The sequence below is a fragment of the Euleptes europaea genome, chromosome 11 (genome assembly GCF_029931775.1).
Source record: "Euleptes europaea isolate rEulEur1 chromosome 11, rEulEur1.hap1, whole genome shotgun sequence".
NCBI lineage: Eukaryota > Metazoa > Chordata > Lepidosauria > Squamata > Sphaerodactylidae > Euleptes > Euleptes europaea.
Window position 1 is genome coordinate 18,049,433 of NC_079322.1, and position 12,304 is coordinate 18,061,736.

At 45.3% G+C, this 12,304-nt stretch overlaps 1 protein-coding gene across 1 annotated transcript in view; it reads left to right on the top strand.

Moving 5' to 3' along the window:
• Window positions 1–7,797, top strand: part of LANCL2 (LanC like glutathione S-transferase 2) — a 29,915-nt gene extending 22,118 nt beyond the window's left edge. Inside the window, exons 7-10 of the mRNA XM_056857039.1 lie at window positions 919–1,101; window positions 1,767–1,943; window positions 3,471–3,543; window positions 7,680–7,797. Coding sequence (XP_056713017.1) covers window positions 919–1,101; window positions 1,767–1,943; window positions 3,471–3,543; window positions 7,680–7,795 — 549 coding nt within the window. The 3' untranslated portion in view covers window positions 7,796–7,797. The remainder of the gene's footprint in view (window positions 1–918; window positions 1,102–1,766; window positions 1,944–3,470; window positions 3,544–7,679) is intronic.
• The last annotated feature ends 4,507 nt before the right edge of the window (window positions 7,798–12,304 follow it).

A 12,304-nucleotide genomic window follows, 5' to 3' on the forward strand; every position in this document is an offset into this window, starting at 1 on the left:
AAATCACCCTTCTTCTTGGCTCCAGAAAAATCTAGATACCTAGTTACCCCTGCAGCATATTTCTCCCATTTGGAATTTATCAACTATAGAAAGGCCTACACTCTAGCCAGATGTCACACACTGCCTTCGGTTGTCCTAGAAGGAAAATATAAGAAGATTCCAAGATCAGAAAGGCTATGCCCTTGCAGATCAGGAGTTATCGAAACCACCGAACATGTATTGTTCAGCTGTTCATTCTATCATGAGGCCCGTATTAAATTCATTGCTCCCCTGATCAGTGAATTCCCTGACAAGCCAGTAGAATTCCTGACTAAGAGGCTCCTGATGGGTGAAACTCCACACTTTTCGCTCCCAACTGCCAATTTTTGTGCCATCGCAATTAAAACCCGCAAAAATAGAATGGAAAAAATTACTAAACCGGGCTATACTTTTAGAAATATTAGGATATTAAGATAAATCTTGTGATTTGTTTTAATATCTTACATTTTAATATCATTAGTCTTTTATCTAATTTTGTAATTTACACTAGTGTTGCAGTTTTATTAAGTCAGATAATTTTATGTATTAACCTTTGGCTGGTCAAACAGACCGTATCAATAATTATATACGGTGCACTTTGTAATTGGGAGATGTTCCATTTCTGGGTGGGTGGGGACATCCAGGCATCTCTTTGGCTGGGGAGATGCACAAATCACCTCCCTGCGTGCCACACCAGAGATATAAAAAGAGATCAAGGCGTCGCACCTCCTCTGGCAACACTTCCTGGTGACGTGCAGGGGCCCTTCTGGAGATCAAGCGAGGGGCCCGGTGTGATCTCTGCTTCAGTTTTGGCAGTGTGCCCGTGCTCATCGTAACATGTAGGCCTCACTGTTTTGTCTTCCGTAAGCAACTGATGCCAGGGGCTGTCTTTGTTTCTAGCCGGCTTCCTACGTGGATCAGGAGACTCTGATGGAGCTGGTGAAGCCGAGCATCGACTACGTGCGCCACAAAAAATTCCGGTCGGGGAACTACCCGTCATCCTTAAGCAACGAGACGGACAGGCTGGTGCACTGGTGTCACGGGGCCCCAGGAGTCATCCACATGCTCATGCGAGCCTATAAGGTACTTTCACTTTTTGCCTAAAAGCTGCTCGGCAGCAGGAACTGAGCCAAGCGAGAAGGGCTGGATCCACGCAGCTTTTCTGCTGGCGGAAAAGAAAGGAGACTTCCTCGGGAGGTGGTAAGCTCTCCTTCCCTGGAGGTTTTAAGAAGAGGTTAGATGGCCATCTGTCAGCAATGCTGATTCTGTGACCTTAAGCAGATGATGAGAGGGAGTAGATCTTGGTCATCTTCTGGGCATGGAGTAGGGGTCACTGGGGGTGTGTGGGGGGGTAGTTGTGAATTTCCTGCATTGTGCAAGTGGTTGGACTTGATGACCCTGGTGGTCCCTTCCAACTCTATGATTCTAGTAAACGTCGAAATGTGATGTCACCCCATGGGTCAGTAATGACCTGGTGCTTGCACAGGGGGCTACCTTCACCTTTGATGACTGCAGCCCTGGAAGGGGATGAGCATCTGCTTTGTGCATGAGAAGATACATCTGGGCAGTTCAGAGGAGCTCAGATGAGTGTTGCAGTGCAGAAAGAGATGCGCGTCCCCCATGGGTGATGCATGGGGGAGACAGCTTCTATCACCCAAATTTTCCGTATTAAATCACAGCATGAGGGATTGCTGTTCTCGTTAGGAAACTGGGGGCTAAACGGGTACGTCTGGTTCTTAATGCCCCAGGTTTTCAAAGAGGACAAGTATTTGAAAGATGCCATGGAATGCAGCGATCTCATTTGGCAGCGAGGGTTGCTGCGGAAAGGATACGGACTCTGCCATGGGACGGCGGGAAACGGCTACTCCTTCTTATCCCTCTATCGCCTCACCCAGGATAAAAAGTACCTCTATCGAGCTTGCAAGGTATTTCTTTTAAAAAATGCATGCTGTGTCCTCTTCTCCTTGGGGTTTATTACCGAATGCAGATATTTTCCGTCCCAATAAATACAGAAAAGGAAGAAGAGGAATTTTCTGTCCTCCTCAGATGGTGTAAACCCAAAATGAATTAATTACCTAACACAGTGATTATTATTTAATTATTGTTTTTTTAAAGCTCTTGATAGCTGGTTAAATTATTACACAAAGAATAAAACAGATGGCTTTATGCCAAAACAGTCCGTATTTTTAAAGATGCTGCTTTAAGTATCAAGATACCATCATGGCTGCTTTAAATACCAAGATAACGTTATGAACACATGAATACATGAAACTGCCTTATACTGAATCAGACCTTGGTCCATCAAAGTTAGTATTTACTCAGATTGGCAGCGGCTGTCCGGGGTCTCGGGCAGAGGTCTTTCACATCACCCCATTGCCTAGTCCCTTTAACTGGAGATGCTGGGGACTAAACTTGGGACCTGCTGCAGGCAAAGCAGATGCTCTACCACTTAGCCACAGTCCCTCTGTTGAGCTGAGAGAGACTTCGAGCAGTTCTGTGATGTACTTTGAAAAATCATGTATCTAATGGGCATGGGTAGTCCCTTTCCAATGAGACCAGGGCCTTGCAAGATCTTAAAGGATTCTGCAGGGCGTGTAAAACGGAGTTATTCCGCCAGGCCTAAAGTTGAGGGCAGCTATGGTTTTTCGTCAATGCTGGCCTCCCCCCCTCCCGGTTTCGTTGTATATTGTTAAGGGCACTGATGTTACTAGGGAGGGGGTTCCACCAGGCCAGGGCCAGAGCCAAAAAGGCCCTAGCTCTCGTCGAGGACAGCACAATCCTAGGTAGGGTTGCCAGGTCCCTCTTCCTCACCGATGGGAGATTTTTGGGGCGGGGACTGAGGAGGGCTGGGTTTGGGGAGGGGAGGGACTTCAATGCCCTAGAGTCCAATGGCCAAAGCGGCCATTTTCTCCAGGTGAACTGATCTCTATCGGCTGGAGATCAGTTGAATTAGCAGGAGATCTCCAGCTAGTACCTGGTGGTTGGCAACCCTACTCCTAGGGCCAGGGACTACCAGTAGGTTGTTATCCATATAACGTAATGTTCTTTGGGGGTATGCCAGAAAAGGCAGTCCCGAAGGCACGAGGGTCCCAGACCGTGTATGGCTTTTTTGTACTTTGAGAGCTAGTTTTGACTGAAGAGCAGGGTGCAAATATAAAAAGAAACAGCGCCTCCATTTCAAGAGGGAGGCACATGAGTTCAGCATTGGTATGCAAACTTTAATCAGCGTAGAACAGATTTTTGGTTAATTTGCCCTTCCCATTTCCTGAAACCTAATCACAGTCTGTATTAGGGCTGAAACTAACCACCATAATCCAGACAAATGACTGCGATTTGTGCTTCTGTTTAGTTCTGCATCACGTTGTGGATCTGAAAGGTGTACATGCTTATTTATTTTGCTCATTAGGGTATTCATTATCTTCTTCTGTTTGTTTTGCTGCTTTTCTCCCCAGTTCGCAGAGTGGTGTCTAGAGTACGGGGCACACGGATGCCGGATTCCGGACCGACCCTACTCACTATTTGAAGGCAAGGCAGATTTTTATTTTTGGCCTCTATGCTGCAGAGCTGTAGGGCTTAGATGGGCTGCAGGGGAATTTCATTTTGAATCAGGCTTCTGTTAACAGAAAATCTGACTGCAGACTCCGACTCATGCCAGTAGAGTACTCTTGACTGAACATAGAGTTGAAATGCCTGTCCATCACTGAGATTATATATCTTCTAACTTTTGTTTTCCTGGCTCTTTATCAAGGGCCTAGTCCTCATTGGTTGGTTAGGTTGTTGACTTGCTTCTTTACCCCACTCTAAGAAGCTCAGGATGCCATTCATGGTGGAGTGGTACCATGGTGTAGTGGTATCATGAGAGCCAGTGTGGTGTATTGGTTAAGAGCGGTGGTTTGGAGCAGTGGACTCATCTGGAGAACTGGGTTCAATTCCCCACTCCTCCACATGAGCTGCAGAGGCTAATCCGGTGAACTGGATTTGTTTCCCCACTCCCACACATGAAGCCAGCTGGGTGACCTTGGGCTAGTCACACTCTCTCAGCCTCACCTACCTCACAGGGTATCTGTTGTGGGGAGGGGAAGGTGAATGTAAGTTGGTTTGATTCTTCCATAAGTAGTAGAGAAAGTCAGCATATAAAAACCAACTCTTCCTGTTCTTCATGCTGTTTTTTCTCACAACAATCATGAGGGATTGATTAGGCTGAAATCCTACTAAGATCGTTTCCCCTTTGTTCCAGTCCAGCAACTATTTCATGCCACCTGGTGATATTTGAGAACATAAGAAGAGCCCTGTGGGATCACACCATGGGCCCATCTTGTCCAGCTTCCTGATTCACACAGTGGCCAACCAGTTGCATAGGAGAGTCAAATAAACAAGGTCTAGATGCCTTCCCCTGATGCTGCCTCCAAGCACTGGTATTCAGAGGTTTGTTGTCTTTGGATGCAGAAGCTCACTTTAGAGATCATGGCTAGTAGCCACTGAGTAGTTACCTCCTAGCAGACCTTTTCTGCTGAAAATTTCAATATGTGCTCCCATTACCCTCTACCTGCTCAGATAGCCACCTTCTAGAACCGGCTCAATGTAAGGCCCTGTTCTGCTTTTACAAACTGTTACCGCCTGTTCACCCATATCACAAAGAAGAAGAGATGGTTTTTGTATGCCAACTTTCTCTAACTTTTAAGGAGAATCAAACCAGCTTACAGTCGTCTTCCCTTCCCCCCCTCCCAAAAACAACAGACACTTTGTGGGGTAGGTGAGGCTGAGTGAGTTCTGAGAGAACTGTGACTGGCCAAATGTCGCCCAGCAGGCTTCATGTGTAGGAGTGGGGAATCAAACCTGGTTCTCCAGATTAGAGTCCACTGCTCTTAACCACTACACCATGCTGGCTCTCAACCTGTCCAAGGTTCTGGGATCCATGCATGGTGGTCTCCTATGGGAACTGACTTTAATCGAAGCTTTTTCATCCGCCAACCCTAGGTTGTGGAATGCCTTCTCCCCTAGAGCTAGAAGTAGCTCCATACATCTAGGCCTTCTGGACTGCATTAAAAACGTTCTCATGCCAGAACGTCTTTAATTTGGATTTAATGACACAGTTGTCTGTGTTTATTGCTCTTATGCGGTATTATTGGGGTGCTGTAGTCGAGTTGTGGTTCAAATAATATTATATGTCATGTTGATGGTGGAGGGGGGAGAAAGTGTTTACACTTTTAACATTGTTTAGTGGAAAGACGGCCAGTAAACATGTCAATGGTGTGACCCAGCTATAAGGTTTAGCTGACAGGAATCGGAGACCTAATCCTAGTGTGAGAGGCCAGATTCCTCCAGTGCATTGATCTTGAGAAGTGAGATAAGTGAGCTTCAATGTTCCTTTTACTGTGGCCATGATCCAGCAAATGTCACAGCTGTCTCTTGCTGACACTAATGCCGCCTCAATAAAAGTTGCAGTCAAGTCTATTGGTTTGACTGGCAGCCCAGTCTTACATCTGTTTTCTTGGGAAGAAACCCAGTTGGAGTTCAATGGGCATACGTCCCAGATAATTAATTAATTAGATTTAAACCCTGCTCTCCCTAGAACAGCCAGGCTCAGGGCAGCTTCCAGTGCAATAAATACAATATACAATGTGTATCAACATTAAGATATATAAATAAGAACTTTAAAACTATAAACCTATTCTAAAAACTCAGATGGCGCCTCAGCTCCATCCCTAGCTCCTGTAGATAGTTGTCCTCAACAGGGAGGTTGGCTTAAAGATGACAGAAAGGCCAATAACCACCAAGAAGAGACCTACAGGCCCAAGGACAAAACAAAAAAAGGAAGCTATAGTAGGGAGCAGTTTCTGCTTTCTCCATCTCTTTGAGATGAACATCGTGTTCTGCTCCCCACCGAAAGAGGCCCCTGTGGGAATGCATCCAGTGTGATTGAAATACAGTGGTGTCCAGGGAGTCGGACGATAGAAGTCAGTTTATGGGGTCCCCCCTACTTATTGAAATACCATCATTTAAACTTAAAAAATAAACCCACTGATGTGAGATAAGTGAGCTTAAATGTTCATTTTACTGTGGCCACGATCCAGCAAATGTCTCCGCTGTCTCCTGCTGACACTAATGCCGCCTCAGTAAAAGTTGCAGTCAAGTCTCTTGGTTTGACTGGCGGCCCAGTCTTAACGTCTGTTGAGCTGGCTGTTTCCAGAAAATGAAACTCGGTTGCCCTCTGTTGTTAATATCTGGAAATGCAGAATTATTTCAGAGCATCCACAGCAATGCCAATACTTAGGGTACGTTTGGTCCGCCGCAAAACCTGATTTGTTCCTTCACAGAGACGTTCTTCGTGTAGCACAGTGATGGAATGGGAGTGGGGGGGGGGGTGGAAGGCTAGTGACGTATTCTGCTCTGCCCTGGGGCCTGCTCCCCCGTTGGCAATCAAGAAAAACCACAACCCATTTCAATACTTAGTTAAATTAGTGTCATTTTCGCTTTTTTAAAAAGTCAATTGCATTGCATCTACATACAGAAGCTGAAGGTATTTTAAACATGCAAAAGAGGATTCAGTTCTCTTCTTTAGCAATTAAAGTCCGTTCTCTCACTTGAAGATGATATAATGCCTCGCCACGAGGGGTGGTGTGAATTGGATTGGGGTAGTCAATTTCCAGTTCCTTTTATTTATTCTGAAATACTTATATCTTGCAATTCCAAAGCTCAGAATTGCTCACAGATAGGGTCGGCCATGGGGACCCTATTTGGGTGGAAAGGTGGCTCAGAAATGGTTTAAATGGGTAAAAAAAACGAGTGCAACAATATTTCAATGAAAAAGTGGTGATGATTTTTTTATAAATATCACTGGTACTTAAATTTCCCTCTGTTTTAACTCCATAAGCAGTCCCATCAGCTCCTCGGAGGTACACAAAGGCCAAAGTTAAAAGCCAGGTTTTACAGGTTTTCTAGTTGCCCACAAGGTTGGGAGTAGCTGGGTTTCTTCTGGTAATTCTACCAAAAATGTCCATCCCCCTCACTGACTGTAATCTAGCTTCTCGAAAAGAGGGGACCGTCAGGAAAGGTAACCGGGCAGGTCTTAATATGTGAATTGGGCAAGCATTTCAGCTATGAAGATTGCCAAGTGGCAGATGTTTATATATTGTCCTAACTATCAGAGACCCTGAGCTTAAACCAAAACCTCCAACTCTCGGTACCACCCAACCTATGGGCCATAAGATTTGATTCAGAAGGACTTCTTGAGGAGCTAACCCCAAATTCTAGTCAGAAAATTGCAGTATTCAGATGAAATCAGGGGTGGGGGTGTTGTTGGGCAAGCAATACGAAGCCTCCAGATTGGCCAAGCAGTATTTTCTGCTTGCTACTGGACAAAGTCCAGTTTCCAACTTGAGCCACTGACCCTTAGGGGCCCTGTGCCAGAGAATGCATCCTTTAAGTGTGCCCACTCATTGCCCTTGACACTAGACTGTCTTGCAAAGTTATTGAGCAGAAGGGGAGGATTCAAATGTGATTAAATAATGCTTCTGTATGACTAGCAGGTTTCCCCTTTAATATACCGAGTCATTCCAGGGTTTCTTTAAATTTCGGTAAGTTCATGGGCAAGGGTCCAGATTCCAAGATTGTTTCTGCTTTTGCGAGGGCCAAACCTGACTTTGCTCCATCGGTTTCAGGTATGGCTGGAGCCGTCCACTTCCTCTCTGACATATTAACCCCCGAGAAGTCCCGCTTCCCAGCATTTGAACTCGGCCCTCAAAAGAAAGGGAACAATGAGGAGCACAACAGCTAAACATACGCTTGGGAAGATGCCAAGAGTGGCAAGCAACTGTCGAGTGCCTCAAGGATTACCGAACCGACTGAGCAAAGATACGAGCGAAAAACTCTTTCTCGCCCAGACGAGCGAAAATCTCACCTGTGCTCCTAACGGCCACATTTGTCATTGCCGCATGAAGAGGATCCCATGCTGCTGGTGTTTCATTTGTGAGATGCTGTAAGCCATGACAGAGCTATCTTCAGTTTGTCGGGAGCCTTCTCTTTTAGTTCTCACTGTTGTCTCTTTGGGTCTTTTGAGTGTTCGCATGCTTGGTGTTGTCCGTAAGCGTGAAGTTTTTCCCCCCCGTTGTGATTGTAAACCCAGCCTGTGCATGGCTGTAATGGCAACAGCTCCTCTCTTTCTACAGCCCAAAACACAAGAACGTTCTCTTCATCTGCCACAGTGAACAAGAGTAGCAAACCGAATCCTGATTCTTGGTTTGGTTGATTTCTTCTATGGGCTGAGAATGTCGAGTGCAAAATTGTCTAGTGCAAAATTGTTTTGTCATTATGAAGACATCAGGGGTCCGATCCAGTTAAAGTTAAGCACTTTTAGCATCCTGTTGATTTTGAGTGAGAAAGTTAAGCATGTGCTGAAATGGATCTTAAAGAATCAAGGGTACTTAAATGTCCTTGAGTTTTTGGCTGAATCACAGTTCAAGTTCCTTTTTTTCCCCACTGGGAACTTTTGAAGGTGGGAAGACCTTTCAAAGACCCATGAAGTGGGGGGAAAGGTAGAGGCCCTAAACTGACCTCACTCAAAAAAGGCAGGATTTTGTGTCTTGAGCACATTTCAGCTGAAGTGGGTTTTGACTTTTCTCAATGTCTGAGTACAGTTTTCAAGCCCTGTTTTTGAAAGGAGCCACTTTTCACATGTGGACGTGTTAAGTGCTGTCTCTGAATAAAAGATAACCAGTTAATGCAGTAAAGGAGAAAGAAACAATGGCTGAAATAGCCCACAGCCCTCTGTTTTGCAGTTTACGGAGACCACATAACCACCCCTTTGGGAGAGCAGATCCCTCCCCCTACACACACACACACACACACACACTTCCTCCAGTGCAGTACAGAGCTTGCAGATGGAAGTAGGCAGAAATATGTTGGGGCCCTCGGCCTAGCTGGTGAGAGGAAGGGATTGAGGGGAATAGTTGACCCCTGTTTTCAGAGCTTCTCCAATGAGGATGAAGGACCTGGTTCATGAACCCGGTTGATTCAGGGGGATCCCATTTTGGCTTTTCAGCATCTGGAACAGCAACATTTCCTCGGAGATCTGCGTATTCAGGAGCTGCACAGTGCAAGTGCATTCCTCATGTCAACGGGTCCCAGCAAGTCAAGTGTTACTCTTTTGTGTGTTCCAGTTCCACGTCTTCTGAGTGAAGCTAAGCAAAATAAAATAAAAATTAATTTTTGCATCGTAGGTTTACCCTTTATGGAAAGAGCGTTGGCTTAAAATAAACCCAACCGCTTCCAGTTATTGTTAGTTGAGGAATGAGCACCGCTTCCACAGTGTGACATTAAAGATCATTGTCTCCAATTGTGTGGAATTTTTGTGACGCCTATTGCACCATTTTTAGCCTAGCAGGAAATGAAATAGTCTCTCCCACAGTCTTCGAGAGCCTTTGGTGGGAAGCGTCAGCGGCTGGGGTGGGGGGGAGGATTCAGTTGTCACAATGTTTTGCTGTTGCAAGTTCTTTTCCAAAAAAATAAATATGTTTATCTAAATGTGAATGTGTTCTGAACAATTATTTCTTACCTGGCCCTGTTTAACGAAAGCGAATGGCTGTATCTCCATTTTGGGATCTTCTCAAGGATGCCCCCAAACGAGCAATTTGTCCGTTTCATTGCCCCCATTCTATATTACTGGCTGGTGTTGTCAAAGACACAAAAATTCCCAAAGCTGTTGAATTCTTTATTAGATGATCGCTGGAGACAGCAAAGCAGAATCTCAAAAGTTTCTGCCACCAAGCCCATTTTATACTTTTTGCAGAAGGGCAGCATGGTGGGCAGCCTCACCTACCTCACAAGGTGTCTGTTGTGGGGAGGGGAAGGGAAGGTGACTGTAAGCCAGTTTGAGTCTTCCTTAAGTGGTAGAGAAAGTCGGCATATAAAAACCAACCTTTCTTCTTCAACTCAAACCTAAAAGTAAGAGTTTCCATTCCTGACGGGCTTTCTGCTGACTTTCCCAGTAGCTGGCATACAGGCTGCTTCAAACCACTTCTTTCTAATGTACTCGCTACTGTGTTATCTCTTCAACACTGCACGTTCCTTTTTCACCTACGTGACTTCTTCAGCCCTAATAGAGGCTTCAATTCCCCATTGTCATGGTGATTTATGATCTGGTGTCTGTCCCTTTAAGGATCTCACACTAGCTCTCAACCAGGGGCTAATTGATGGTTCCTTTAGAGTATATGTTTCCACACACCTGTCTCTATCCTTGGGTACTTTTCCAAAGCGGCCACTACTGGCTGGTCCTATGTGAGGAAGGTTGTTTATGCATACATCTCTTCATTGGTAAGATCCCTATGTTGTATTTATCGTTATTCATTCTTATATTTTCAGATTGCAATATTATTTGGCATGTTGATTTATATTTTGTTTCAGCAAGATACGTAGACTGATGAAGTCATTCTTCAATACGGCAGACATCCAGTTCTCCATCTCTTCTATCAACATTAATGTTTATTCTCTATATTATTGTTTTGTTGGGACTGATATACCCATTGACCGGCTCCATGCAGAATTTGGACTATTTTGTTTCACTTTGAACTTTCCAGTACTAGCTCATGTTGATATGCCTTCTATCATACGTTCACAATCTCCACCATACTTATTTTCTTCCAGTAAAAAGCTTATCCAACCTTGTTTTTGAGATTTACCAGTTGCATTTCCTGAGCTCTGCAGGTCAAGAACTTAAGACAGATATGCTAGCACTAAGCTCCTGTTTTCAGTAGGATTTCTGCCTTATTGGCCTTTTATGCATGGCTGTTTCCCTCGCGGTCATCCCTGTGACGACTTCAGGTCTTTGGGTTTATTATGCATGCCGTTTCTCACCGTCAGAGGTCGCCTCGCTCTCCCCCCGTGTTTTCCCGCGTTTTGCCCACGTTTTCAAATTCGAGATAAAACAGGTCCCTCAAAATGCGGGCAAAACACGGGGGAATGCAAGGCATCCTCTGACGGTTGGAAACGGCATGCATAAGCTTTTCACTGAATCCAGGAATGCAGCATTTTCGAGCAGATGACAACCGGAGCCTCCCCAGTTAATTGTTTCCCTTAAATTATCCTTCCAAAGCACATCTTGAAAAACCAACTTCTAAGCAAGGCCCTGATCCGATTATACAATTTAAGTTAGCTGAACAGTTATCAGTGAACCAGAGGCAGCAATAAAGAAAAAAATCAAACTTCCTGCCTGGAACAGCCGCTTGGTGACATTTCACACATTCGATCCGAACCATTTAAAACCCTCCACTGGTAATCCAGATGGGAACATTGGCTGAACAATAGATGACGCATATAGCTAGGGAGAGACCCCCCTCACCCCGAGAAAACCCCAAGGAGAAGGACGGGCTGACTTGTTAAGAGACCCGTCAGGGGCAGAAAGCACCGTCGCTGCTGTAGGTTTCACCAGCTTTAGTCCCAAATAGATTTTGACGGTACCATCCAGCACTGTACATATGTCGAAGTCTTCATACATTCGAGGCCACTAAATATTTAAAGATGACGAGAATGATTCTGTCACTAGCAGAAAAATTACAGCGCAAGCCTAAGCAAAGTTACCTCAGACTACGCACCCCACCCCACCCCAAAATTGGCTTTGCCTGGCATAACCCCCCACATAGGATTGTACCCATTAGCATCTGATGGGAGATGTAGAAAGGGCACCTGCAGTGATTGAAGTGGCTCATGGGCCAATACCAGTGTCTTAAGGACATTCTGGATTCATTAAAAAAAATACCGTATTTTAGTTTGTAAAACGTCATAAATGGACTCTGCTGGTTTGTTCGAGTGGATCTGCAGCCAGGGATCTGCTCTCTGTCCTTTCCTACAGCAGTTCCAGCAATTAGGTTGCATCCAAAGATCTTTTTCTGCTGGTGAAACATGAAGGTCCTCTTTGACCACCCAACAAGGCTATGCTGGGAACCATGGGACCTGCATGTAGAACAGCCATGCAGGACAGGTGTTGTAGTAGGGAAGGGAGTTGGGTCAGCTGGCACAAAAAAGCTAGCTAGAGCCGTCTCCATTTCACAACAAAGCCCTGCAAACCGTACAATCCACCCTACAATCCCTGTTTCATTACAAGCCCTAAAAGTGTGGTGTAGTGGTTAAGAGCGGTGGTTTGGAGTGGTGGACTCTGATCTGGAGAACTGGGTTCAATTCCCCACTCCTTCACATGAGTGGCGGAGGCTAATCTGGCGAACTGGATTTGTTTCCCTGCTCCTACACATGAAGCCAGCTGAGTTACTTTGGGCTAATCACAGTTCTATTAAGA